General features: G+C 51.3%; 1 protein-coding gene across 2 annotated transcripts; it reads right to left on the reverse strand.

Moving 5' to 3' along the window:
• Positions 1-298: 298 nt before the first annotated feature.
• NUTF2 (nuclear transport factor 2) lies at positions 299-26,816 on the reverse strand. 2 transcript variants are annotated; one of them, XM_030795170.1, is made up of 5 exons: positions 26,715-26,816; positions 7,676-7,803; positions 4,469-4,540; positions 4,281-4,379; positions 299-2,064 (listed from the first exon to the last, which is right to left on the reverse strand). In XM_030795170.1, exons 2-5 carry the CDS (start codon positions 7,772-7,774, stop codon positions 1,951-1,953), a joined length of 384 nt encoding a protein of 127 aa, XP_030651030.1. In that variant the 5' UTR covers positions 7,775-7,803; positions 26,715-26,816; the 3' UTR covers positions 299-1,950. The 2 variants fall into 2 exon arrangements, with proteins under 2 accessions (XP_030651030.1, XP_030651034.1); XM_030795174.1 differs by lacking the exon at positions 26,715-26,816 and adding an exon at positions 26,246-26,687.
• Between the last annotated feature and the right edge of the window lie 882 nt (positions 26,817-27,698).

Raw genomic sequence — 27,698 nt, forward strand, 5'->3', positions numbered from 1 at the left:
GCCACCCAAAGCCCTCCTCTACTCAGAAGCCGCCAGGTCCCTGCCCACTCCCAGAGCATGGACTCCGATGGTCCTAGGACGGGGTCAACTCAGCCGCCCATGCTAAGGTCCCTCAGGTTCCCTTTGGGAATGGGTCGGAATAACTCAAGGCCTGAGGCTGCCCTCGAGGTCATAAAACTCAGGAATTGCAAGAGCAGGGGAGATGGTCCCACTACAATGATCAGTCATTGTTCCCTACTGTCCCCCAGCATCCCCTTGTCCCACCTGGCACCCTCAGGTTGGAAGAAAGAAACCACAATTTACAAATTCTTCTTTATTGCAGACAGTTCAGGCACAGGTACATGGAAGAAGCTGTATTGCAGATTTTACACAAGGTGGTTTGAGGCAGCAGGCACCTACCTCTTCCCCACCCCCACTTCCCCAAATACGCATCAGCCTAGAGATCATTCCCACTGAAATCTGAGCATGCTGTCCTCTCAAACAGCACACCATCCAGCCCTGTGCCCAATGTCACCAGGCAATCTATGGGATCTGAGGAGGTCCTTAGCCTCCACCCGTAGTGGGACGGGGGAAAGGTATCCTTTCACACGTCAGATTTAGCTGTGGTGTCCTTACCAATCCTAAAACCCTTAACAGGGCACTGACCCAAATCTTGGGTTTGGTTCTAGCCTATGGTTGCTACGTTGCCACTAGGTTTATACCATCCAGAAGTCTGTGGGACGAGGGGCTAGATTTGTACTGGGCAAGGCGTTTGTCCCCAAAATGGAGAAGCAGAAACTGCCCTAATAGCTAAGACTCCCTGGAATTTGAAGATAGCATGAAGTCCGTATGCTGAGGAAGGAAATAGAGAGAGGCCTGGCAATGTCCTGCAGCAGTCTGAGGGGTGAGGACTCCTAAAGCATGAGTCCCTCACAGACTGCCTCCTTCCACAGCTCCTGACCTATACTCCAACCCAACTGGGCCTGGCTCTGTGGGCAGTGAAGGCTGGCTCTTCGGGTTACCTGCCTTTGGGTAATGATATCCAAAGCAGATGGGACAGGAGCTGAGCTGCCCTCTGCCTGGCTTGGTGTATGTGGGGCATCCTGGATATGATCCTGATCCTTCTGGGGATAGGGCAGGCCCTTCCCTTGACACTGCTGACAGCTCAGCCCAGAGGGCCTGAACATGATGGGCCATTTTGCCAAGGCCTCTCCAGCTTCAACAGGATTCAGTATCATCTCTCCTGCTACTAGGGCCCTGAACCTACCCAGAGCAGAAGTCACAGGAGGTATCAGAACTGACTGCACAGGCTTCAATGAGAGAAGCTTCAGGCCAGACCTGAGCTCTTCCTGCCTGCTTTTCAAAGACCAGTCGCCCTGCGGAGTGGGAGAGAACTGCCCTACAGGGCTTCTCAGAGGCTAGCTGGGAGTGCCGCTTCAGCAGTTTCTCCCTGCAACAGGTATTCAGAGTTAGGGCAGAAGTGGGAGGGTGAGACATGAGAGAGACAATGGGTCCAGGTAGCTTCTGATGCCCAGCCAACTAGTAAACTAATTAAAACAATTTAAACTGTTAAGAAAATTTTTGTGGTTTTATTGTATCATGAGGCATTGAAACATCTGAACAAATCAATGTCTGGGCGGTGAGGCAGCTGCTTTCTCCTTCACTTCTTTGGGTTACTAGAGCAACTTGTCAGTAGATTAAAAAAAAAAAAAAAAAAAAAAAGGACAACCTTTTGCATTACTTAAGTCTTTCCAAGGCATGCGCTGGTACAACACAAACTTCTCCCGTCAGATGCAACTAGTCTAGCGTCCAAACATCATGCACAACACCTCGGTGGCAGCAGCGCACTGCGCCCACTCCCACCGTGGCCCTGCTCATTTGTGCATGATATTTGGAGCATCTGGAGGAGTGGGAATAGTATTGGGAAGAGGAGGGAGGAGGAAACAGCGTGAGTGCCTAGCTGAGAGGAGGTCAGCCAAAGTTGTGCAGGGCGAGCCTGAACATGTCATTGGTGCAAACCCAAGCATCGTTGATGTTCTTTAATAGGAACATCTGGTGGAACCCCATGATGGGGTCTTCATCCGCCTGTGAGAAGAGAAAAGAGGATTCAGTAAGGGGATCAAGAAACAGGAAGGGAATTCAGTGGTAGGAGAACAGGGCAAAAAAATATGGACTTTAGGATCAGGCCCTACTGTCCTGAACTCAAATCCCAGTATAGCCAAGGGGTACTTGTGAATGTGAATTGATGTAATGTATGAAACAATGCCCTGGGCACATGTAGGCCAACAATCAGCCACGCCTACTGCTATGTGTGCTTAAACTGCACAATAATTGACCCTTAGCTATAGCAAAGAGCAGAGGATGTACCTGCCTCCAAGCACATATCTCCAGACACAAGTGATCACAATTTTGAAACAAATCCCACAGTATTTACCAAGTAACTTGGAGTATCAAAAAAACTGCAAACAATCTTGAAAACATAGGTTCATCATCCAATGATGTTTCCTGTCATGTAATAAACAGTATTTGAGATGAAAAAAAAAGGCAAGAAACCTGCAGCCAAACTGCAGAAAACTAGGATGAGACCTAGCTGAAATTGGCGCCTAGCTAACCAGCACTGTCTCTAACATCACCTGCTTTCTGGGAATTATCGTCATCAAGGAGGCCAATCAGTTGTTTGGGAGCTCCAAATTGGAAAGAATCACCAGGAAGAACCTGAAGCTGGTGGGAAGGAGCAGTGTTTACTACCTTTGCCTGAGAAAGTGAGCAATGAGCTCCCTATAGAGACCTCCTGAATTCTGTGCCTCTTCAGGCACAGGCACTGAGCAGGACATCCTGGACAGGCAGGAGAAACTGACAGGAAAGTCCAGGCCAGAAAGCAGGTGCCTCTGCGTCCACTGCAGAGGCCCAGACCACCTACACACCCACTCTGGATTCAGGAAGCCCTGTCCCAGCTAGCCTAGAGAGAAAGAGCATGTGACGGTGTTATTGTAAGACACAAGCCCAGGCCGAGGGGCAGCCAATTTGTCCTGCTATTTTTGGGAAGAACGGTGTTTTTGTAAACAGAATCTGGCTTTATTTATTTATTTATGTAGAGACAGAGTTTCACTCTTGTTGCCCAGGCTAGAGTGCAATGGTGCAATCTCAGCTCACCGCAACCTCCGCCTCCCAGGTTCAAGCGATTCTCCTGCTGCAGCCTCCCGGGTAGATGGGATTACAGGCATGTGCCACCACGCCTGGCTAATTTTGTATTTTTAGTAGAGACAGGGTTTCTCCATGTTGGTCAGGCTAGTCTCAAACTCCTGACCTCAGGTAATCTGCCTGCCTCGGCCTCCCAAAGTGCTGGGATTACAGGCATGAGCCACCATGCCCAGCCCAGAATCTGACTTTAATATGCTGACGCACAACAGGTCCTTGGAGAGTTCTTGGGGGGTCTGAGGGACCACAGGAAGTCTGAGAATAACAGGTCTTGAGAAGGAGAAAGGAAAATGCAAAGAGAAATAGGTGGCTCATGCCTATAATCCCAGCACTTTGGGAGGCCAAGGCAGGTGGATCATCTGAGGTCAGGAGTTCAAGACCAGCCTGGCCAACATGGTGAAACCCTGTCTCTACTAAAAATACAAAAAATTAGCTGGGCGTGTTGGCGGGCAGCTGTAATCCCAGCTACTTGGGAAGCTGAGGCTGGAGAATTGCTTGAACTCAGGAGGAAGAAATGTAGTGAGCTGAGATTGTGCCACTGTATTCCAGCCTAAGCAAGAACAGCGAGACTCCATCTCAAAAAAAAAAAAAAAAAAAAAAAAAAAAAAAAAAAACCCAGAAATAGGAGTTCCAGGAATCTGCTTTGCTCAGCAGGTGAGGAGCCAGCAGCCAGCCTGAGGACTGGTAGCAAGGGCTGCAGTAGTGGACTGCCTCTCCGCAGCAGGCTGGCCTGTCCACCTTGACCTTAGGGCAGAGTGGGAGCCTAGTGGCTTGGCACCCCAGTCCCATCCTGCTCCTATACTTCTCCCTTTTCCAGATAAAGGCTCTAGACCAGTGTCTGCCAATAGGACTTTCTGCAGTCACAAAAATGTTCTATATGGCTAGTACAACCAAAGAAGTACGTTTTATTTAACCTTAATTAATGTAACTTAAAAATTGCCACCTACATGTGGCTAATGGCTAGCATACTGAACTACACAGCTCTAGACAGTCACTTTGTCTGGGTGTCCCTAGATAAGCAGGTCACATCCACAGGGAAAGCAGGGGTACAAGACTCTCCTCTGCCTGCCCACCCCTCCCTACCACTGTGGCAGCACCATTACCTTAAGCTGGCCCACAACCATGCTGATGATGCAGCTATCTGGAGTGGGCTGATGGTCCTGCGCAGTGATGCTGTGCTGGATTTTCTGGAACGGAAGGCTCTGCAAGAGAGAGAGTGGGAGGCGGGAGAACCAAGGCCAGAAGGGGTGGGAAAGGAGCCACCTGCACCCTGGCTTTCATCCCTACTTACAGACAACTTCTCCACAATGGCAGCTTTCCCCTGGAACTGTTGTCCTTCCCACGTAAGGCATGATGCGTCAATCTGAAACAGGCACAGGAAACCCCAGGGTTGGGGCCTCAGAGTACAAGTATCTCTAAGGCCCTGGAAAGACTCTGAAAAGGGCCTTGATTGGAGAAGTGTGGCCACACTTCAGTTTCCCTGTCTAAAGAGGGAGACTGAGTATAGCCCCCAAACATTACACTATCAACATCTTCAATTATACCCCACTGTCCCATGGGCCCAGGCTCTGAAAGACTATTTAATAAAATATACTTCCCATTTGTATTTAAGAAATCATATGGCCTCTGATATGCATAGGCCCAGGAGGGCTATATGTGGCCTGAGCTCAGCCATCCTGCTGTGTGGTCAGTCAGTGTCAGTCCCAAAAGGTCATCAGAAATATGGCCAGGCACGGTGGCTCACGCCTGTAATCCCAGAACTTTGGGAAGCCAAGGCGGACGGATCACGAGGTCAGGACATCGGGACCAGCCTGACCAACATGGTGAAACCCCAGCTCTACTAAAAATACAAAAATTGTCCAGGCGTGGTGGCGCACGCTTGAAATCCCAGCTACTTAGGAGGCTGAGGCAGGAGAATTGCTCGAACCCAGGAGGCGGAGGTTTTAGTGCACCGAAATTGCACCACTGCACTCCAGCCTGGGTGACAGAGTGAGACTCCATCTCAAAAAAAAAAAAAGTCATCAGAAATAACTTGGAAAAATTCCACATTCATCACCCTCCAGGGCCCAGGCTGAGTTCCACTGTAGACTTTCTAGCTAGCCTTCTGGATACCCATGGGGTCAGGGAGAGATGGAGGCTGACAGGGCCTTCCAAGGCCTAGTCTGGGACCCTCCCTACCACCAAGAAGCAAAATCTCACATGTAACCCACTTAGCTTAGTTCCACCTCAAATCTTCCCTTCCACAGCCTTCAAGGGCAGAACTCAAAAGGGCCTCTGCTACTTACTAGCTGGACATTATTTCTCTGAGTCTTAGTTTCCTAACCTTCAAAGGGGTAATGTGCTGAGTATTATGAAATAATATAAATTGTTCTTTTAGGACCTTGCTAACTCTCTTCTCTGGCTCAGGCCTGCTTTAAGAGATAATGAGGCCAGGTGCAGTGGCTCACACCTGTAATCCCAGCACTTTGGGAGGCCAAGGTGGGTGGATCACTTGAAGTCAGGTGTTCCAGACCAGCCTGGCCAACATGGTAAAACCCCGTCTCTTCTAAAAATACAAAAATTAGCTGGGCATGGTGGTGCGCACCTGTAACCCCAGCTACTTGGGAAGCTGAGGCATGAGTATTGCTTGAACCTGGGAGGCGGAGGATGCAGTGAGCCAAAATCGCATGAATGCACTCCAGTCTAGGTGACAGAGTGAGACTCCATCTCAAAAAAAAAAAAAAAAAGAGAGAGAGAGCGATAATGAGGCACAAGTGCCAGGATCTCAGGTCAGATCACTTCAAGTTTTCAAAAACTCTATGCAGGGCATGGTAACTCACACCTGTAATCCCAGCACTTTGGGAAGCCAAGGAAGGCAGATCACCTGAGGTCAGGAGTTGGAGACCAGCCTAGCCAACATGGTGAAATGTCACCTCTACTAAAAATACATAAATTAGGCGTAGCCGGGCGTGGTGGCTCATGCCTGTAATCCCAGCACTTTGGGAAGCTGAGGCGGGCGAATCACCTGAGGTCAGGAGATCAAGACCAGCCTGGCCAACATGGTGAAACCCTATCTCTACTAAAAAATACAAAAATTAGCCGGGCATGGTGACACGTGCCTGTAGTCCCAGATACTTGGGAGGCTAAGACAGAATAGCTTGAACCCAGGAGATGGACATTGCAGTGAGCCAAGATTGCACCACTGCACTCCAGCCTGGGCGACAGAGTGAGACTGCATCTCGAAAAAAAAAAAAAAAAAAAATTAGGCTTGGTGGTGCATGCCTGTAGTCTCAGCTACTCCTGAGGCTAGGCACAAGAATCGCTTGAACCCAGGAGGCAGAAGTTGCAGTGAACTGAGATCACCCCACTGCACTCCAGCCTTGGTGACAGAGTGAGACTCTGTCTCAAAAAAAAAACAAACAAACAAAAAAAAACTCTACTATGATAATGACAATCAAATATCTGTGCTGGAATTGGTCTTCCACTAATAAGATTTATTTTTTCCAAAATTTCTGAATGGACGCTGACTTTCTGGAGACAGACACAGAAGACTGTGGACAGTCAGCCCAGTCAGGCTCTGAGACTGTGCCTGGATTACTCCTATCACCCCCATCCTGGGCTCACCTGCCTGATCAATCACATTTTTGTGATTGACTCTCAGGCAGAGTCAAGTACAATTAGTTCTTGGTGTATATGAACATCATTAAAAGAACAGCAAACGCTGGGCATGGTGGCTCACACCTGTAATCCCAGCACTTTGGGAGGCCAAGGTGGGTGGATCACGAGGTCAGGAGTTTGAGACCAGCCTGGCCAACATGGTGAAACCCCATCTCTACTAAAAATACAAAAAATTAGCTGGCCATGGTGGCAGGCGCCTGTAATCCCAACTACTCGGGAGGCTGAGGCAGGAGAATCACTTGAACCCAGGAGGCGGAGGCTGCAGTGAGCTGAGATCGAGCTATTGCACTCCAGCCTGGCGAAAGAGCAAGACTCCATCTCAAAAAAAAAAAAAGAAAGCAGCCAGCAATGCCTGCATAGAAGGGTTTATGAAATGACCTATCAGCCTCCCTGGGCTAACCTCATTTGTTTCCCATGAGCATTCAGGAGCTTTGGATCCAAAAGGAAGCTGGACCCCAGGCCTCCAGGAGAGCTCAGCTTTGCACTGAGGATGCTCATGGCTGCTGCCTCCAGAGGGCACCATGAGCCCTAACCTCTGCCTGTCGCTGCCCAATCCAAAACCATGTGCCATGACAAGTGCTGGCCACATGGAATGGCAAGCCCAGAACACCCTGCCCAGAATAGCAGGATTCTCACTCTTGTGGGAGTTGACAAAAGGAAAAGTATAGACCAGGTAATTACTTGGGCCAAGCCTCAGACCCCTGTCCCATGGACAAAAGCTCAGATACAGAAGTGTAGCCAGTCCAGATAGGGCTACCAGAACTTGTGAACTGGACACACTGGCCCAACATCCAAATTGATCCCCTGGGGTCCTATTCTGGCCCTAGAGCTGGAAACTTACGTAAATTGCGCCTAGTTGGGTTCTATCGTTATCAAATAACTGGTAGTAATGTTGAATGAAGCTGGATCCAATCTGCTCCCAAATTGGCTTGTCTCCCATTCTGGAGCGTCACCCGGCCTCACGGAGACCTGCAAGACCAATGAGACCAGGAGGGAAGCATTGGTACCACAAGAGTAGGTGACTGGCCACTGACCCCCACCCCTCACTGGCCTTCCTGGGGTCCTTTGCTGTTGCTGAGATCTGTTCTCTCAGAGAACACGGACAGGCCCTGGGGAACTGGCAGGAGACCCCTCCCAAGCCAGACCAGTGCTGGGAGCCCAGAGGTAGACCAGACCCAGCCTTTCCTTTGAGTTCTTGGTTGATGAGACACATAGATGATTGGGTCATGGAGCACACAGGAGGGGTGCTGAGGGTGGATCTACAACAAAGAAAGGTCAAGGCAGGCCCTTGAAAGCCCAGCAAGGGGAGGGGCCTTATGGAAGGAGTTAAGCACTCCTCCAGTCTCTTTCCATGTAATCCTCTCAACAACCTGCAAGGTCAGAGTTATTGCTATTCTTCCCACTTTACAGCCAAGAACAACTGATACCTGTGTGTGTGTGTGTGTGTGTGTACTATTTTGTACTACAGCCCTCAGGCCCCCAACACTGTCCCAGGGCTACGCTGACAGATGGAAGACCCAGTGAGGACGGGGGGAGATTCTCAAGGCCCCTCCTTTTTTTTTTTTTTGAGACAGAGTTTAACTCTTGTTGCCCAGGCTGGAGTGCAATGGCGTCATCTTGGCTCACTGCAACCTCCACTCCCCGGGCTCAAGTGATTCTCTTGCCTCAGCCTCCGGAGTAGCTGGGATTACAGGCGCCCGCCAACACACCCAGCTAATTTGTATTTTTAGTAGAAATGGGATTCACCACGTTGGCCAGGCTGGTCTCGAACTCCAGACTGCAGGTGATCCACCCGCCTTGGCCTCCCAAAGTTCTGGGGTTACAGGCGTGAGCCACTGTGCCCAGCCAAGGCCCCTCTTCTCCCAAAAACAGCAAGTGATCCCTTAGTCTCATGGGGGCAGTTTACTTCCCCGAGGCCAGGTGATATGACCTGGCCCTTTCTAGGATATTTCTTCATTGATGGGAGTGACTCCTACTCACTTCAGAGCTGGGGACGTGAGTTCAAGGATCAGAGGGAAAGCTGAGGATTGTGGGAAGCAGGGATGGAGGCTGTGAAGGGAAACGTGTCATCGCTTCATATCCTCTCATCCCAGCATTGCTTTTACCCTAAGGAGCTGTCTCTCTTGGGTCTCTGAGAGGGAGGGGAAGCCCCCTCCCAACTAGAGACCATAGCTGTAAGGATACTGGATGGAAAACCCAAGCCCCAGATGGGAGAGCCGCTTGGGCTTTGCTAGGCCCCTTCCAAGTAGGGAAGCCCACATCTTGCTGCAGATCCCCTGACTGCAGACCCACGTGTTGTTCTGTGGATGGCCCCAACTGTAGAGGAGCCCACCCCCTCTGTCCTGATAATAGGACTCTGAACCAAAGCAGTGAGGAGGTGGGTTCCACCCCAGCAGACAAGCATTCACAATGGTGGGATCTGATGCAAGTCACTGCCCTTCTTAGGGCCTCAGCCTCCTCCACTGTAAGATGGGGATGGCAACCTGACAGTGCTGGTGGTTGTGAAGCTTCTCTAAGGGAACATGATAAAGCCCTCAGCTCAACATGGTAAGTGCTAGCTCACTCCAGTCCCTGTGACCTCGCCCAAAGCCAGAGGAGCCAGCGGGGAGGAATCGTGTAGGGAAAGAGTGACAACGCAGCCAATCCTCCACTCTGTGACCAAGACTCAAGCCAATGAGGGACGAGGAAGCTAAGCCAGCTTTATTTTAGGTCCCCTAGGAGGTAGTGGCACTAAAAATAGTAGCTCAGTGCTGGGATGACTAAGAAATGTCCAGGAAAATCTAAAGCAAGCAGGGGAGAAAGCTTGGATCCAGTCATGCCTGCCACACAGGAACACAAGGTGTGTCCTAGTTCACACTCTGCCAAGAAAAAAACCAACAAGTGGGGGAAGCACAGGACCATTATCTAGTCTTCGCTGTGGTCTTGGTCACATTTCCAAGGGGTCAGACGCTGGCTGTACTCACACACAAACCTAGAGGACCTAAGGCAGAGCACAGCTCCCGCCTCTGGCATTTCTGCCCTGTCCACCCTGGTACTTGCTATGCTTAGTCACTCAATGTGCCCTGACCCTGCTGCAGCTTCCAAGATACCATACCCAGTGCCTAAGAGATCTGAGGGTAGGGGAAAAGCTGGAGGAATGGATAAGGGCCATGTCTCCTTCTACCCTTGGCTCACAGCAAAGTTGGGCAGTCCTCAGAAAGGGTATGCCAACCAGAAGAAACAGCACTAGCAAATGTCTCGGGGCATGAAAAGGGTCTCGCTCTGTCCCCCAGGTCAGGGTACAGTGATGCCATCTCATCTCCCTGTAGCCTCAACCTCCAGGACTCAAGCAATCCTCCCACTTCATCCTCCCAAGAAGCTGAGACTCCAGGCAAGCACCACCAAGTCTGGCTGCTTTTTGTGTTTTCTGTAGAGACTGGGCTTCACCATATTGCTCAGGCTGGTCTCAAACTCCAGAGCTCAAGTGATCCGCCCAGCTTGGCCTCCCAAAGTGCTGGTATTACAGGCGTGCGCCACCATGCCCGGTCCGTGATAACTTTCTGATACAAAAACTCCTTGACTGAAGTAGTGGTAGAAGGAAATGGGGTGGAGGGATAAAGGAAGACAAAGACCCTTTGGCCTGGTAGGGCAGAGAAGAGTGGGGAAGAGTAAGCTCTCTGAGGAATAGGACAGATCAGGGGCTCCCAGAAAATGAGAAGGAACCTTCAAAACTACGTGGATTGCGGCTTGCTTCACCGTCTTGTGTTTATTTCCACGTAGTGATCACAATAGCCACATAGTCAGAATCCACTGTCATCCAGTGATGTCACTGGGTCTTGCCCTAAGCTCATCTGGTACATCAGTGCTGACACTGGGTCCTCTGCTCAAGGCCCGTCTCTTTTTTCTGCTAACTCTGCATCCCTGAGCTCTAAACCACAAAGCTGACCATGCTCCTCCCCTACAACACCCTTGCTTTTGGCTTAAAGGCCAAACTCCCTAAGCTCCACAGGTGGCCACCCACCCTCATCCCCATCTCCCTAGCCATTCCCTCCTACCTTGATCCAGCTACATACAGACACAACAGAACCTACTGAGAGCCTGCTCACCGTGTTTTGTACACAGGAAAGTCCCCCCTGCGATCCCCACCCTTCCCACGGGAGGCAACACTCTTGAGTCCAAAAAAAGAAGCAAGAGTGCAGAGCCCCCATCCTATCCCCAGGCAGCATGAGGGAGGGGTCCAGGCCAGGCTGGAAGATGTTCCCCAGAATAGCCAGCAAGCTCTGATCTTGTTTCTAACACATTTACTGTGCAAGTAACAGGCTGGAAAGAAACAAAAAAGCCTGGGCTCAGAGGCAGCCTCACATTAGACTGGGGACTGACCACCATGACAGCTTCTCCTACAGCTCTTGTGAGAGGGCCGCTGACCACACCATCTCCTGCTTCACCCCAACAGTCCGCAGGCTGACTGAGGCCAGGCTCCTTGAGGAGCAGAAAAGACTCTGATAACCTCTCACCTACTGAACACCAGCCTTCACTGACCCTTAGGTCTCTGTGAGTGCAAAGACTCTCTAAGAATGTCTCAGAAACTGTGGCCCTCTCCCAACACATCTGCACAGAGGTAGAGATGCCCCAGCCTTGTGAATAATTTTCAGCTGTTCAGCCATAGATCCCAGGTTAAAACCTCTGACCCAGGAGATCCCGTTAGACAACAGAAAAACTCCATTTTTATCTTCCAATTTTAAGTGTTTCCAAGAACAAAACTCAAAATAACAGTGTCTGGCTGTGAACACTTCATTTTCACTAATGCATATTAGGCACAGAAATGTGCAAAGAGCTTATGTGCACTTGTTTGTAACCACACCCTGTGAGTCAACGCCCTTGTTAGAGATGACCAAAAGGAGATTCAGGGAGGTTAGCCAACTCCAACTTGCTCTAGGTCAGCAGCTGATAGGTGGTGGAATTGGACTGACCAGATTTGGAGGCCTCTCCAGAGTCAGGACTCCTAGTGACAACTTGGGCCTGCAGACAAAAACAGACTACATCAGTGAGAGCACTCCTCTGAGCCTGGCTCTCTCATAAAGGGGCAAGGCAGTCCTGAACCAGGGCTTCCACCTCCAAACAAAGGCCTCATCAAACCCAGAGTCCAAACAACAGGAGGTTTCATGGAGGATAACGTCAGCTTTCTCAAACCTTCGAAGTCACAACCCTGTTCTACCATCTCAGCAAAGCAGACAGAGCAGAGATCCTAGCCTGAGGCAGGAGAGTGACCGGGAAGACGATGTCACTCCTTCCAGACTGGCACACAGAAAGATTCTCATGTGTCTGCTGAAGCCCACAGGGAATGCCGGCAGATTTGCATGGCCTGCAGTGAGGGCCCCAAAATCGGTACCAGTCGTGGCTATCCTCCACACATGCTATCACGGAGGCCAAAAACACAGCCCTGAAACACAGCCTGGAAAGGACTCCTCCAACAGGGAAACTGATAGCCAACATGGCTTAAACCCCTCAGGCCCAGGGCTGGGCATGGTAGCTCACATCTGTAATCTCAGCACTTTGGGAGGCCCAAGCAGGAGGATCACTTGAGTCCAAGAGTTCCAGACCGGCCTCAGCAACAAAGCCCCATATCTACAAAAAATTTTAAAAATTAGCCGGGCATGGTGGTTCACTCCTGTAGTCTCAGCTACTGGGGAGGCTGAGGTGGGAGGATCACCTGAGCCTGGGATGTCCAGGCTACAGTGAGCTGTGAACTTACCACTGCAATCCACCCTGAGTGACAGTGCAAGACTCTGCCTCAGAACAAACAAAAAGGCTGGGCATGGTGGCTCACACCTGTAATTCCAGCACTTTGGGAGGCGAGGTGGGCGGATCATGAGGTCAGGAGATCAAGACCATCCTGGCTAACATGGTGAAACCCCATCTCTACTAAAAATACAAAAAATTAGCTGGGCGTGGTGGTGGACACCTGTAGTCCCAGCTACTCGGGAGGCTGAGGCAGGAGAATGACGTGAACCCAGGAGGCGGAGCTTGCAGTGAGTGGAGATTGCGCCACCGCACTCCAGCCTGGGCAACAGAGCCAGACTCCATCTCAAAAACTAACAAACAAAAAAAAACAAAAAAAAAACCAATAAATTAGCTGGCCGCGGTGGTGTACACCTGTAATTACCCTAGCTACCCCGGAGGCTGAGGCAGAATTGCTTGAACCCGAGAGGTGGAGGCTGCAGTGAGCTGAGAACGCCCCACTGCATTCCAGCCTGGGTGACAGAGCGAGGCTCCATCTCAGAAAAAAAAAAAAAAAAAAAAGAAAAAAAAAGGCTGGTGCAGTAGCTCACGCCTATAATCTCAACATTTTGGGAGGCTAAGGCGGGTGGATCACCTGAGGTCAGGAGTTCCAGACCAGCCTGGGCAACATGGTGAAACCCCATCTCTACTAAAAATACAAAAATCAGGCCAGGCGCGGTGGCTCACACCTGTAATCCCAGCACTTTGGGAGGCCGAGGTGGGCGGATCACCTGAGGTCGAGAGTTCCAGACAAGCCTGGCCAACATAGGGAAACCCCGTCTCTACTAAAAATACAAAAAATTAGCTGGGTGTGGTGGCAGCTAATTTTTCCCTGTAATCCCAGCTACTCAGGAGGCTGAGGCAGGAGGATCGCTTGAACCCGGGAGGCAGAGGTTGCGGTGAACCGAGATTGTGTCATTGCACTCCAGCCTGGGCAACAAAAGCAAAATTCCATCTCAAAAAAAAAAAAAAATCATCAGCTGGGTGTGGTGGCATGCACCTGTAATCCCGGCTACTTGGGAGGGAGGCTAAGGCAGGAGAACTGCTTGAACCCAAGAGGTGGAGGTTGCAGTGTGCCGAGAACACCCCACTGCACTGCAGCCTGGGCAACAGAGTGAGATTCCATCTCAACAAACAAACAAAAACCCTTGCAGCCAGAGTGTAAAAAGTGTCTTGCGGGTGTGGTGGCTCACACTTGTAATCATGACTGTAATCCCTCGGACACTTTGGGAGTCCAAGGCAGGAGGACTGCTTAAGCCCAGCAGTTCAAGACCAGCCTAGACAACATAGTGAGACCTCATGTCTACAGGAAAAAAAAAAAAAAAAAAAAGCTGCGCATAGTGGAATATGCCTGTAGCCCCAGTTACTCGGGAGGCTGAGGTGGGAGGATGGCTTGAGCCAGGGAGGTCCAGACTGGGCAACACAGTGAGACCTTGTCTCAAAAAAAAAAAAAGTGTCCTGAAGGCAGAGCAACAGCTACCAGACAGGAAGACACTGCTGGATGTCAGTCCTTCAGGAAGTCCCCCAATGATTTTATGGTCTGAGGAGGGGTGCCACTATGTATTCTGTCCCATGGCACCTGTAACAAAGTCTCAACCACTTATCCTGTCCTAGGTGACCTGGCCCTCCTGGCTGTCCAACCTCATCTCTTGCCACTCCCTCCCCTCCTCTACAGTTGCACCAGGCACTTTCCTCTATCTGGAACATGCTAAGTCTGTTCTCATCGCAGGGCTTTGCAACTGCTGCTCCTTCTATCTGGACCACTCTACTTCCTAGATCTTCGTGTGTCACATATGTGCCAGCTCGAATGTCACCTCCTCATTCACACCTTCCCTGACCACTCGGTCTAAAGTAAGGGCTATCTAGTGGCCAGGTACAGTGGCTCACGCCTGTAATCCCAGCAATTTGGGAGGCTGAGTGGGCAGATCACTTGAGGTCAGGAGTTCGAGACCAGCCTGGCCAACATGGCGAAACCCCATCTCTACTAAAAATACAAAAATTAGCCAGAAATGGTGGCATGCGCCTATAGTTCCAGCTACTCGGGAGGCTGAGGTGGTAGAATCACTTGAACCAGGGAGGCGAATATTGTAGTGAGCCGAGATCATGCCACCGTACTACAGCCTGGGCGAGAGTGAGATTCGGTCTCAATTAAAATAAATAAATAAATAATAAAGTAGCTGTCTAGTTACCCATTTTGCCTCCTGTATTGTTTTCTTAGCACTTATCACTGCATGACATTGTCACATTTTGGTATTTGTTTACGGTCTATCTCCCTGACAAAGCACCCCTAGTCATCCCTGTTCCCATGGTACCTGGCCCAGCCCTCAATAACTATTTGTCCACTAAGTGCATGAGTGTGTCAGAGCCTGGGCTGAGAGGCCAGCCCTTCTTCTCTGGAGGAGGAGTGAGTTCTGGGCAAACTCCACTGAAGTGGCCTACTGACCCACTTCCCCTCCACCCACACCTTCTGTCCAAGCTGTGAGGAAACAATTATTTGTTGTCCACCCAGCTATCTGTCTATGGCACGTGGCAATTGGGGCTTGGCCCCAATACTCTCTCATTCCCAAGGTCCTAGTGAGAGACAGCTGTGGCTGAACAGCAGGCACAGCCACACCCTCAAAGACCTGGCCTCTAGCCTGCTCCACTTCTCCCTTGTTATGTGACCCTTTGACTCTGTCCCATCATTAGTAATTGTAGGATGTTAGGAGGTAATGAATGGGGTATGGAGCAGGACCCAGCTGTAAGGAGTTAGTATGGGTTCCTAGGTGAATGAATACCAGGTCAACAGCTAGGAAGAAGGTAGGTATCTCGCCCACACCATGGAGTAGGCCTAGAACCAGGAATGGAACCTGCCTGGCCCGCCACTCCCCTGCCTGAAGGATGGAGTGAAATCAGCCCAGATGGCTGGCCAGGACAGAATCCTTTCCTGGGGCTGTCACCTGAGGTCTAGGTGCCCACAGCACCCTAAGGGCCCCTTCCTCCTCTTCTGCCTGCAGGGAGGGTTCTAGAGCCACTGGGCTTCCCTGACTGGCCCAGCTGAATCCTGAGACCTGCATTCTGGTCTCTGCTCTGCACTTACTCCCTATGTAACCTCCCTTTCCCCAGTGACTCAGAAGACCTCTGGGGCCCCATTCTTTCTACACAGCTCCCATCCGTGAACTGAGCCTCAGGGCATGAACTTGATGGTCAGGTAAACACGGACTTGGCTCCCCTAATGGGGCTTGAGACCCCTAAGTGACCACTCCTGTGGCCTGGCCAACACTGTTGTGACACGCTGAGACTGAGAAGAGCAGGGAATAAAGGGATGACCATGGCATCCACAGGGTGGTGGAGGGAACACCTGCTGTGAGTCAAACACTTCTGTGTTCTCTCACTTGAGTCTCACAACAAGCCCTGTGAAGCTGGTATGATTATCTTCACTTTATAGACAAGGAAACAAAGACTCCAAGAAGTTAAGAAAGAATTTAAGACCACAAAAGGCCACTGGCATAGCCAGCATTAGAATGTCCACAAAACTGGCCGAGATGGGGCCGGGCACAGTGGCTCACGCCTGTAAATCCAGCACTTTGGGAGGCCAAGGCAAGTGGATCACCTAAGGTCAGGAGTTTGAGACCAGCCTGGCCAGCATGATGAAACCTCATCCCTATTAAAAATACAAAAAATTGGCCATGTGTGGTGGCAGGTGCCTGTAATCCCAGCTACTCCGGATGGTGAGGCAGGATAATTGCTGGAACCCAGGAGGCAGAGGTTGCAGTGAGCCAGGATCACACCACTGCACTCCAGCCCGGGCAACGAGAGCGAAACTCCGACTCAAAACGGAAAAAAAAAAAACAAAAAAAAACTGGGCCGGGCATGGTGGCTCACGCCTGTAATCCCAGCACTTTGGGAGGCCAAGGCAGGTGGATCACAAAGTCAGGAGTTCAAGACCAGCCTGGCCAAGATGGTGAAACCCTGTCTCTATTAGAAGTATAAAAATTCGCCAGGCATGGTGGTGGGTGCCTGTAATCCCAGCTACTCAGGAGGCTGAGGCAGAGAATTGCTTGAACCTGGGAGGTGGAGGTTGCAGTGAGCTGAGATCACACCACAGCACTCCAGCCTAGGCGACAGATCGAGACTGTCTCAAAAAAAAAAAAAAAAAAAAAAAAAAAAAAAAAAACTGGCTGAGATGCAAACAGCTGAGAGCCAATGTGGAGTAGCAGAAAGCACCTAAGTAACAAAATCAGGTGGCACAAGAACATGTCCATACACCTGTCTACCTTCTTCAGGGACATCCAAATTGGCCACATCGTAACAGTGGGTGAGTGCCGGTCCCTGAGCAAGACAGTGAGCTTCAACATGCTCAAGGTCACCAAGGCCGCTGGCACCAAGAAGCAGTTCCAGAAGTTCTGAGGCTGGACATCTGCCCACTCCCCACAATGAAATAAAGTTATTCTCATTTCCCCCATCCCACCCCCAAAAAAATCGGGTGGCAAGGAATGCAGCCCAGGCCTTGTCTTCCCCTATGAAATCAGCAAGCTCCATGAGCCTCAGAATGGATGAACCTGAGCACCTACTCAGCAGGTCAAAGCAGCTTTACACCTTAGGACAACTGAGAATTTGCATTCTCCTAGTCCTGAAACCACCTGCAAGTGGAACCAGTATCTCCACACAGAGCTCCTTCCTGGGGCAGCAAGCTTTCCAGTTTCTGCCCTCGGGAGACCCACTGGCTCTGATGGAATCATTCGAGGCTTTAAGAAACAAACATTCCAAAATTCCCCCAGTTTACTGAGGACACTCCAGCCTAGGCGACAGAGGGCAAACAGCCCTCAGTTCCCAGGTACCCCAGAAACCCCTCTTTCATGAGGGTTCCCCATCCCCATAGCAGCCCTGTCTCCAGCCTGGGGGCTTAGGGAGCTGGCACACAGCAGGTACAGCAACAAATGAGTAACGCCAAAGACAATGAAAAGAAGTTCTTAGCCACTGGTCAGCCAGCAGCAGGAGCTCTGTGGCCCCTAGGCAGGCCACCCTGGGCCTCGTGTCCCTCTCCCTTGGCCACTAAGACACGCTCCCAGCCAAACCCAGACCCAAGCAAAGCATTCTGCCCAGGAGGGCACACTCCAGCTGACAGGGTGAGGAAAAAGAGAGTGAATAATATCACATGGCCTAAGTCACTCCAAGGATAATCCATACGTTGCTGGCTCCCCGAGGGAGGGACTCAAGAATTCCTGCCATATATGATCAAAGGAAGAGAGAATCACAGAATCTCAAAGCCAGGAAAGGGATAGCCAACTCAAACTGAACTGCAAACACACAAACATCATTCTTAAATGCCTTATCAAAACATTAATTAAAAAAAAACAAAAAACCCAGCACCCAGCACAAGGTTCGGCGCAACCTCAGCTTAAAGAAATCCTGCCCAACTTTTTTTTTTTTTAAAGACAGAGATCTCCCTTTGTTGCCCAGGCTGGAGTGCAGTGGCGCAATCTTGGCCCACCGCAACCTCCGCCTCCCAGATTCAAGCAATTCTCTTGCCTCCCGTGTAGCTGGGATTACAGGTACCTGCCACCATGCTCGGCTAATTTTTTGGAATCTTAGTAGAGACAGGGTTTTGCCATATTGGCCAGGTTGGTCTCAAACTCCTGACCTCAGATGATCCACCCACCTTGGCCTCCCAAAGTGCTGGGATTACAGGTGTGAGCCTCCGTGCCCAGCCAAGAAATCATGCCCAACTTTCAATGTCTATTTTATGGAAAACTTTCTGGATTCACTCCCCTTGCCCCAAAAGGACTATTCCTCTGTCCTGGAGGCCTCAACGAAAATGGTGTGAATTGGATTCTAAAACAAGCACTATTGGTATTTCCAAAGTCCCTGCTGTCTCCTGTTTCCCTCTGTAAGCCCCCAGGCAAGGGCCATCTGCTGAAGGAACATCCAAGGAGCCTCCCTGACCAGGTCTGCTGAACCTCCCACCTCTGTGGAGAATTCCTGTCTGGCGCCTCGGAAGATGCCGATGGGTACCACCACAGGAACAACTATTGGGCACTTAAAGTGACCATAAGAGGGTCTCAGTGAAAGGAGCAGAAGCCACAAACCCATGCTCCAGGCAGGGGACTAGAAGGCCTCGCACAGTCCAGGCACTCAGTGGCTCACGCCTGTAATCCCAGCATTTTGGGAGGCTGAGGCGGGCAGACCAAGAGTTCAAGAGATCAAAATTATCCTAGCCAACATGGTGAAACCCCGTCTTTACTAAAAATACAAAATTTAGCTGGGCGTGGTGGCACATGCCTGTAGTCCCAGCTACTCGAGAGGCTGAGGCAGGAGAATCGCTTGAACCCGGAAGGCGGAGGCTGCAGTGAGCTGAGATCGTGCCACTGCACTCTAGCCTAGGTGACAGAGCGAGACTCCACCTCAAAAAGAAGGCCACGCACAACAGGCCAGGCATGGTGGCTGTTCCCTATAATCCCAGTACTTGGAAGGTTAAGGCAGGAGGATCACCTGAGCTCAAGAATTCTGAGACCAGCCTGGGCAACACAGTGAGATCCCGTCTCTACAAGAAGTTGTAAAACTTGGCCAGGCACGGTGGCTCACGTCTGTAATCCCAGGACTTTGGGAGGCTGAGGCAGGAGGATTGCTTGAGCCTGGAGTTCAAGACCAGCCTGGGCAAGATAGTGAGACTTCTGTCTCCACAAAAACTAAAAAATAGAATATAAAAATTAGCAGGTGTGGCCAGGCACAATGGCTCACGCCTGTAATCCCAGCACTTTGGGAGGCTGAGCGGGCAGATCACAAAGTCAGGAGTTCGAGACCAGCCTGGCCAATATAGTGAAACCCTGTCTCTACTAAAAATACAAAAATTAGCAGAGCATGGTGGCAGGAGCCTGTAGTCCCAACTACTTGGGAGGCTGAGGCAGGAGAATCTCTTGAATGCGGAAGGCAGAGGATGCTGTAAGCCGAGATCATGCCACTGCACTCCAGCCTGGGAGACAGAGTGAGACTCCATCTCAAAAATAATAATAATAATTAGCCGAGCATGATGGTGCACACCTGTAGTCCCAGCTACTCAGGAGGCTGAGGTGGGAGGACTGCTTGAGCCCAGGAGGTCAAGGCTGCAGTGGGCTGAGATGGCACCAATGCACTTTAGCAGTGACACAATCACAGCTCACTGCAGACTTGAACTTCTGGGCTGAAGTGATCCTCTTGCCTCACCTCCCAAGTAGCTGGGACTACAGGCACCCACCACCATACCTGGCTGGTTTCTATTTATTTAATTTATTTTAAAGACAGGGTCTCACTGTTGGTAAAAGAGTGAGACCTTATCTCATTAAAATAAAATAAAATAAAAAGGCTGCTGATGTACCCTAAGAAAAACTTTAAAAAGAAAGAAAAAAAGGGCCGGGCACGGTGGCTCATACCTGTAATCCCAGCACTTTGGGAGGCCAAGGTGGGTGGATCACCTGAGGACAGGAGTTCGAGACCAGCCTAACCAACATGGAGAAACCCTGTCTCTACTAAAAATACAAAATTAGCCAGGCATGGTGGCACATGCCTGTAATCCCAGCTACTAGGGAGGCTGAGGCAGGAGAATCGCTAGAACCCAGGAGGCGGAGGTTGCACTGAGCCGAGATTGCGCCATTGCACTCCAGCCTGGGCAACAAGAGCCAAACTCTGTCTCAAAAAATAAATAAATAGGCTGGGCACGGTGGCTCTCGCTTGTAATCCCAGCATTTTGGGAGGCCGAGGCGGGCGGATCACGAGGTCAGGAGATCGAGACCACGGTGAAACCCCGTCTCTACTAAAAATACAAAAAATTAGCCGGGCGTGGTGGCGGGCGCCTGTAGTCCCAGCTACTCGGAGAGGCTGAGGCAGGAGAATGGCGTGAAGCCGGGAGGCAGAGCTTGCAGTGAGCCGAGATTGCGCCACTGAACTCCAGCCTGGGCGACAGAGCGAGACTCCGTCTCAAAAAAAAAAAAAAAAAAAAAAAAAGGCCAGGCACGGGTGGCTCACGCTTATAATCCCAGCACTTTGGGAAGCCGAGGCGGGCAGATCACCTGAGGTCAGGAGTTTGAGACCAACCTGGCCAACATGGCAAAACCCCATCTCTACTAGAAATATAAAAATTAGCTGGATTATACCGGCATGCAGGTATAATCCCAGCCACTCAGAAGGCTGACGCAGGAGAATCGCTTGAACCCGGGGGGTGGGGACTGCAGTGAGCCGAGATTGCGCCACTGCACCCCAGCCTGGGCAAGAGTGACACTTTGCTCCAGCCTGGGTGAAAAAAAAAAAAAAAAAAGAAAAAAGATGATAGTGTTTTGTTAAGGGAAACCTAGCTTTTTTTTTTTTTTGGAGACAGGGTCTTGCTAGAGTGTCCCCAGGCTACAGTGCAGTGGCATGATCATAGCTCACGGATCCTTGACCTCCTGCAGCCTCTTGAGCAGCTGGAACTACAGGTATACAACACCACAACCACACTGGCTATTTTTTTATTTTTCTTTTGTAGAAATGGGTATTGCTATGTTGACAAGGCTGGTTTTGAACTCCTGGCCTCAAGCAATGCTCCAGCTTCGGAGCTGATGCTGAATCCTAGAATTTTTGATATAAGGTGGCTTCTAGTTATGAATTTTTTTTTTCGAGATGGAGTTTTGCTGTCGTTGCCCTGGCTGGAGTGCAATGGCACAATCTCAACTCACTGCAACCTCCGCCTCCCAGGTTCAAGCGAGTCTCCTACCTCAGCCTCCTGAGTAGCTGGGATTACAGGCATGCACCACCACGCCCAGCTAATTTTCGTATTTTTAGTAGAGACGGGGTTTTTCCATGTTGGTAAGGCTGGTTTCGAACTCCTGACCTCAAGTGATCCACCCACCTCAGCCTCCCAAAGTGCTGGGATTTCAGACGTGAGCCACTGCGCCCAGCCTTGTTCTGAAATTTGAAAATTCTGTGTCTCCAGGGTGGGGAACATCACACACCAGGGCCTGTCGTGGGGTGGGGGGAGCAGGGAGGGATAGCATTAGGAGATATACCTAATGTAAATTGACGAGTTAATGGGTGCAGCACATCAACATGGTATATGTATACATACGTAACAAAACTGCAAGTTGTGCACATGTACCCTAGAACTTAAAGTATAATAACAAAAAAAAAATTGTGTCTCCCTTTTTTTTGAGACAGAGTCTCACTCTGCCACCAGGCTGGAGTGCAGTGGCACAATCTTCGCTCACTGCAACCTCCGCCTCCCCGGTTCAAGCGATTCTCCTGCCTCAGCCTCCCAAGTAGCTGGGATTACAGGCACCCGCCACTATGCTCAGCTAATTTTTGTATTTTTAATAGAAACAGAGTTTCACTATATTGGCCAAGCTGGTCTCCAACTCCTGACCTCGTGATCCGCCCACCTCGGCCTCCCAAAGTGCTGGGATTACAGACATAAGCCACCGCACCCTGCCTATTCTGTGTCTCTCTTAAGTAATTCTTCCCCTCCCAAACCATCAACTCCAAAGGCAACAGAATAAAACAAGACATGGCTCAGAGAGAAGAGATGGGCTCAGCCAGGTGCGGTGGCTCACGCCTGTAATCCTAGCACTTTGGGCAGCCAAGGCGAGTGGGTCACTTGAGGTCAGGAGTTCAAGACCAGCCTGGCAATATGGTGAAATCCCATCTCTACTAAGAATACAAAAATTAGCTGGGTGTGGTGGTGGGCACCTGTAATCTCAGCTACTCGGGAGGCTGAAGCAGGAGACTCGCTTGAACCCAGGAGGTGGAGGTTGCAGTGAGCCGAGATCACGCCACTGCGCTCCAGCTTGGGCAACAGAGTGAGACTCTGTCTCAAAAAAAATAGTGACAGGCAGATAGGCTCCTATACACGAAGGGACATAATTTTGAGCTAATTGTGAACTGAGGCATCTTGATATCCTGCCTCATCCTTGTGCAGCAATAACCCAACCACCGCATGCCGGGTCCCACTTCCAAGTCAGCCCTACATGAATAGAGGATGCAGACAGATCCTGGATAACCTCAGGCTACTTCTCTTATATCTGAGACCTAGATGGCCCGCCAAGTTCCAGAAACATTAACGAATTCTCAGGATCAGGATGCCTAGCAATGGCTAGCTGACCTCAGACAAAGAGGTTACAGGGAACGGCCAGGTGCGGTGGCTCACACCTGTAATCCCAGCACTTTGGGAGGCTAAGGCGGGTGAATCACGAAGTCAGGAGATTGAGACCATCCTGGCTGACATGGTGAAACCCCGTCTCTACTAAAAATACAAAAAAAATTAGCCAGGCATGGTGGCGGGCGCCTGTAGTCCCAGCTACTCAGGAGCCTGAGGCAGCAGAATGGCGTGAACCCAGGAGGTGGAGCTTGCAGTGAGCTGAGATCGCACCACTGCACTCCAGCCTGTGAGATGGAGTACGACTCCGTCTCAAAAAAAAAAAAAAAAAAAAAAAAAAAGGTTACAGAGAACTTCTAGAGGTTGGAATGAGAAGAAGGGACCTGAATTCCTCCTACTCTTGAGTAACCTTGGAGAGGGAAAAGTATCTTTTTGACCCTGAAGAAAACCCTTGTGATCACTGGGCAATCGTTCACATCTGTAATCCCAGCACTTTGGGAGGCTGAGGTGGGAGTATCACTTGAACTCAGGAGTTTGAGACCAGCCTGGGCAACATATGGAGATCACATCACTACAAAAAATAAAAATAAGGCTAGGCGCGGTGGCTCACGCCTGGAATCCCAGCATTTTGGGAGGCTGAGGCGGGCGGATCACGAGGTCAGGAGATCGAGACCATCCTGGCTAACACGGTGAAACCCCATCTCTACTAAAAATACAAAAAGCCGTGCGTAGTGGCGGGCACCTGTAGTCCCAGCTACTCGGGAGGCTGAGGCAGGAGAATGGTGTGAACCCAGAAGGCGGAGCTTGCAGTGAGTGGAGATCGCACCACTGCACTCCAGCCTGGGCCACAGAGCGAGACTCCGTCTCAAAATAAATAAATAAATAAAAATAAAAATAAAATTAGGCCGAGATCAGTGGCTCATGCCTGTAATCCCAGCACTTTGGGGAGGCCAAGGCAGGTGGATCACCTGAGGTTAGGAGTTCGAGACCAGCCTGACCAATATGGTAAAACACCGTCTCTACTAAAATTACAAAAATAGCCGGGCGTGGTGGCGTGCCCCTGTAGTCCCAGCTACTCAGGAGGCTGAGGCAGGAGAATTGCTTGAACCCGGGAGGCAGAGGTTGCAGTGAGCCGAGATCGTGCCACTGCACTCCAGCCTGGGCGACAGAGCAAGACTCTATCTAAAAAATTAATAAATAAAATAAAAAATTTGCCAGGGTAGTAACGCATGCCTGTAGTCTCAGCTACTTGGGAGACTAAATGGGAGGATTACTTAAGTCCGGGAGGTTGAGGCTACAGTTGGCCACAATTGAGCCACTGTACTCCAACCTGGAGGACAAAGCAATATCTTGTCTCAAAAAAACAAAAACAGGCCAGGTGGGGTGGCTCACGCCTGTAATCTCAGCACTTTAGGAGGCCAAGGCGGGGGGACCACCTGAGGTCAGGAGTTTGACCAGCCTGACAAATATGGTGAAACCCCGTATCTACTAAAAATACAGAAATTAGCCAGGCGTGGTGGCATGCGCCTGTAGTCCCAGCTACTGGGGAGGCTGAGGCAGGAGAATCCTTTGAACCCAGGAGGCGGAGGTTGCAGTGAGCCGAGATCGCACCACAGCACTCCAGTCTGGGTGACAGAGCGAGACTCCGTCTCGAGAGAAAACAAAAAACAAAACAAAAAAAAGCCTCTCCTGGTCAAGCCACCCAGGGCCATGAAATATGCAAACTAAGCCATAGCCGTAAGCCAGCTCACCTGAAATCTGTGTCCTAGAAAGTACCAATCCAGACAATCTACAGAGTCTTGAAATAACTGCTTCTAGTTCTAGATTTCACCTCATTGTCCTGTGGGTAGTCCCTCCTTATTGCCCAGCTCCACTGGCAAAGTTGGCCTCTCCTGAGCCTCTTGGATGAACCTGATTTCCATGTCCTCATGCGCCAGGATATGGACTAGGAAAGTTAAATCCAGAGAGAAGGCAGGGCTTGGTAAGATCTGAGCAGCATCCTTGCCTATTCTTCCTGACCAGGGAGAATAACTAGGCAGAGCAATTTATATGCAAGAAAACTTCTAGGTCAAGAGTACTTGGAAGAAGTGACCAGAAATGACCAGAAAAACATTACCTGGGAAAATATTCAAGGAGGAAGGAAAAAAAAAAATGCAGGGGCAGTGGCTTTCTTCACCTTGGGTCTCAATCAGCCCTCCTAAGAGCCCTGATATTCTGCTTGCTGCTGAGGCCAGGGCTGCAGAGATTGAGCTGCTGCTGCTTTTTTTTTTTTTCTTTTTTTTTGAGACAGAGTCTTGCTCTGTCGCCCAGGCTGGAGTGCAGTGGCATGATCTCTGCCCACTGCAACCTCTGCCTCCCGGATTCAAGCGATTCTCCTGCCTCAGCCTCCCAAGTAGCTGGGATTACAGGTGCACGCCACCACACCCAGCTTTTTTTTTTTTTTTTTTTTTTTTGAGACAGGGTCTAGCCCTGTCACCCAGGCTGGAGTACAGTGGCATGATCTCAGTTCACTGTGACCTCCACCTCCCGGGTTCAAGCAATTCTCCTGCCTCAGTCTCCTGAGTAGCTAGGATTACAGACGTGCACCTCCATGTTCAGCTAATTTTTGTATTTTTAGTACAGATGCGCTTTCGCCATGTTGGCCATGCTGGTCTGGAACCCCGGACCTCAGGTGATCCGCTGGCCTTGGCCTCCCAAAGTGCTGGGATTGCAGGCGTGAGCCACTGCGCCAGGCCTGAGCTGCTTCTTTAGTCTCTGGAAAGACTGCAGCTCAGAGATATCAAGACTTTACATGCCATCTCTCCCCTAGTCCCAAGGTCTTCTCTGGACTGGTTCCTTAATTTATCATCTCTCAATCAGAAACGCCTTTACAAAGGATATCAGGATAGTATTTTCTGGTCAAAGATAACTCTTCTCCCAGAACACAGTAGGGTATCTGATGGCATCAGTAACCGCAATTTCATAAAGCAACCAGGTTTCTGCCTGTTTATAGGCAGCTCCAGTTGTTGGAAAGTGAGCAAGCGAGGGGAAGCCAGACTTTCTGGAGCTTCCAGCCCTAGTTCTGCCACCCAGGCTTCGGAAGGGCCCCACAAAGTCTGAAATCTACGTGCCCCACCCCCCAAGGCCCCTTCCAGCCCAGGTTCTGGTTTAGCACTAGGCTCAAGAACCTCAGGCCTGAATTCTACTTCCCCGTGCATTAAGTCCCACCTTAACATCCCATTCTTATGAAGTCATCCTGTCCTGCGGGGCAATTCTGTGTTGCTGCTGGGGCCCGGTCACTGATAGAGAAGGGCGTGGGCTGGGCCTACCGGGCAGGAGCCACCTCACCCCATCAGGCCCAGATCCTCTAAGACAAGCCAGGTGTAAAGTCTCCCGTGGAATCCCCTCCCGCCTCATATTCCCTGACCCTGCCCTCCCTGCGAGAACTCTAGTACGGGCTCCACAGAGGTAGCGGTAAGAAACGTACACCTCCGAGGAGCAGACAAGCAGGGGGTGTTCACCTACACCCCGGCCGGGCTATGGTCGGGAACCGGGTGAGGGGCCCAAGCCCCGGCTGCGGCAGGCGGGCGCCCTTACCCATGCTGACTCTGGAGCGGGCCGGGTGGCGCTGCCCATCCCCGGATCCTTCGTAGGTGGGTAGCAGGACGTGGGGCTGGGGTCTGCCCGCTAGCCAGGCTGCAGAGCTTGCGGGGCTCGCGCAGGCCAGGCCAGGCTAGACGGGGCGGGGCCCTAAGGCCCCATCCGGATGGTCCTGTCTAGAAAAAAAGGCCCGGCCATGGCGCAGGCCGGTGCACCAGCCACCAGCAAGGTACGGCCCAGATAGGCGCCCGGCTGGCTCTCTCTGCGTTACCCCCGGCCGCCGCCTCACAGGACCGGCGGGAGGCGGAGCCGCGCGCGACACATGGCCCGGGCCCCGCGCGGCTTCGGGCCGCCGGGGGGGGGAGGGGAGGGGCCGCCCGGGGACTCTCAGCGGAGCCTCCCGGCAGCCTGGAGAGCGGCTCCTGCGGCCCAGCCCCCGCCCCGGCGTGCTGGCCCCGACACTCACCCGAGGGGCTGGCACGATGGCGGCAGCGGCGGCGGCGGCAACCCAGCGCGGTCTGAGACCGACTGTCCCTTCCCCCCTGCCTTCCTTGCCCGCCCCGCTGCACTCTGGGAGACGCAGTCCCACCGCCCCCCCTTTCCGGCATGAGCGCGCCGAGAGAAAACTACAATTCCCGGCGTGCTATGCGCGGAGGCCCAGACACGGCCCGCAGCGCGGGAGGTGAGGCTAAGCCGCGGGGGAGGCTGCCGGGGCAATCCCCTGAGAATTGTGGTCTAGCGGAAGCCTCTGGAACACTAGAGGTTGGCGCCAGGCTAGGGTCAGGGCTTAGTTGTCGCCTGGTCTCAGCTGGCTCGGCCCCGCCCGGTCTGTGCACTGGGGTGGGGGTTGACCCCGCCTCCGTGGGAGCCCAGCCCGGCCCCAAGCTGGCTCAGCTGCTCCTCCCTGGGCCCCAGGGCCGTTTCCGCTCACGAAACCCCCTCCCCTTAGGGCTATGGCTGCCGCTGCTGCTCTTCCGAGCTATGTAGCCTTAACCAGCCCGGGCGGAACGCACAGCTCTTGCAATCCCAACATTCGTGCGCCTGCACCTGGGCGAGTCGAGCCCAAAGCTGGTTTCGAGCAGGCTAGGTTGTTCTTGGGCCGGAGACTCAAATGTCCCTCAGGTGGGGCTTGGCTGGAGAGGTTACCCTCAAACTTCTAGTCAGGGGTCCCCAAAACATTCTGTAAGGTTTTTTTGCAGCAGATAGAGCAGCTAAGTGTTTCATTTTTATTAATGAGGAAAGAGAAATGACTGACTTACCCAAAATTTCCGTGATTTAAGTGACCAGATTGTAAATAGTTCTCTTCCTACCCATTGCCCTTTCCTTTCAATGCCCATTTGTTTTCTTGGTAACACAAACATTTGTGGTAAGGCCAGTCTCTAGGTCAGACCTGTGCTTGGCAAAGAGATCTGCAGCTAACTTGGGGTACCACAGGTAAGGGAAATGGCTA

The sequence above is a fragment of the Nomascus leucogenys genome, chromosome 2, assembly GCF_006542625.1.
Source record: "Nomascus leucogenys isolate Asia chromosome 2, Asia_NLE_v1, whole genome shotgun sequence".
In the NCBI taxonomy this organism is placed as follows: domain Eukaryota; kingdom Metazoa; phylum Chordata; class Mammalia; order Primates; family Hylobatidae; genus Nomascus; species Nomascus leucogenys.

Excerpts from the sequence above, each read along its gene's own strand:
- NUTF2 (XM_030795170.1), bottom strand. The coding sequence starts at position 7,774 with ATGGGAGACAAGCCAATTTGGGAGCAGATTGGATCCAGCTTCATTCAA. Across the intron at positions 4,541-7,675 it reads CCCAACTAGGCGCAATTTAC|ATTGACGCATCATGCCTTAC; the intron begins GTAAGTTTCCAG and ends TGCCTGTTTCAG. Across the intron at positions 2,065-4,280 it reads TGGTTGTGGGCCAGCTTAAG|GCGGATGAAGACCCCATCAT; the intron begins GTAATGGTGCTG and ends CTCTTCTCACAG.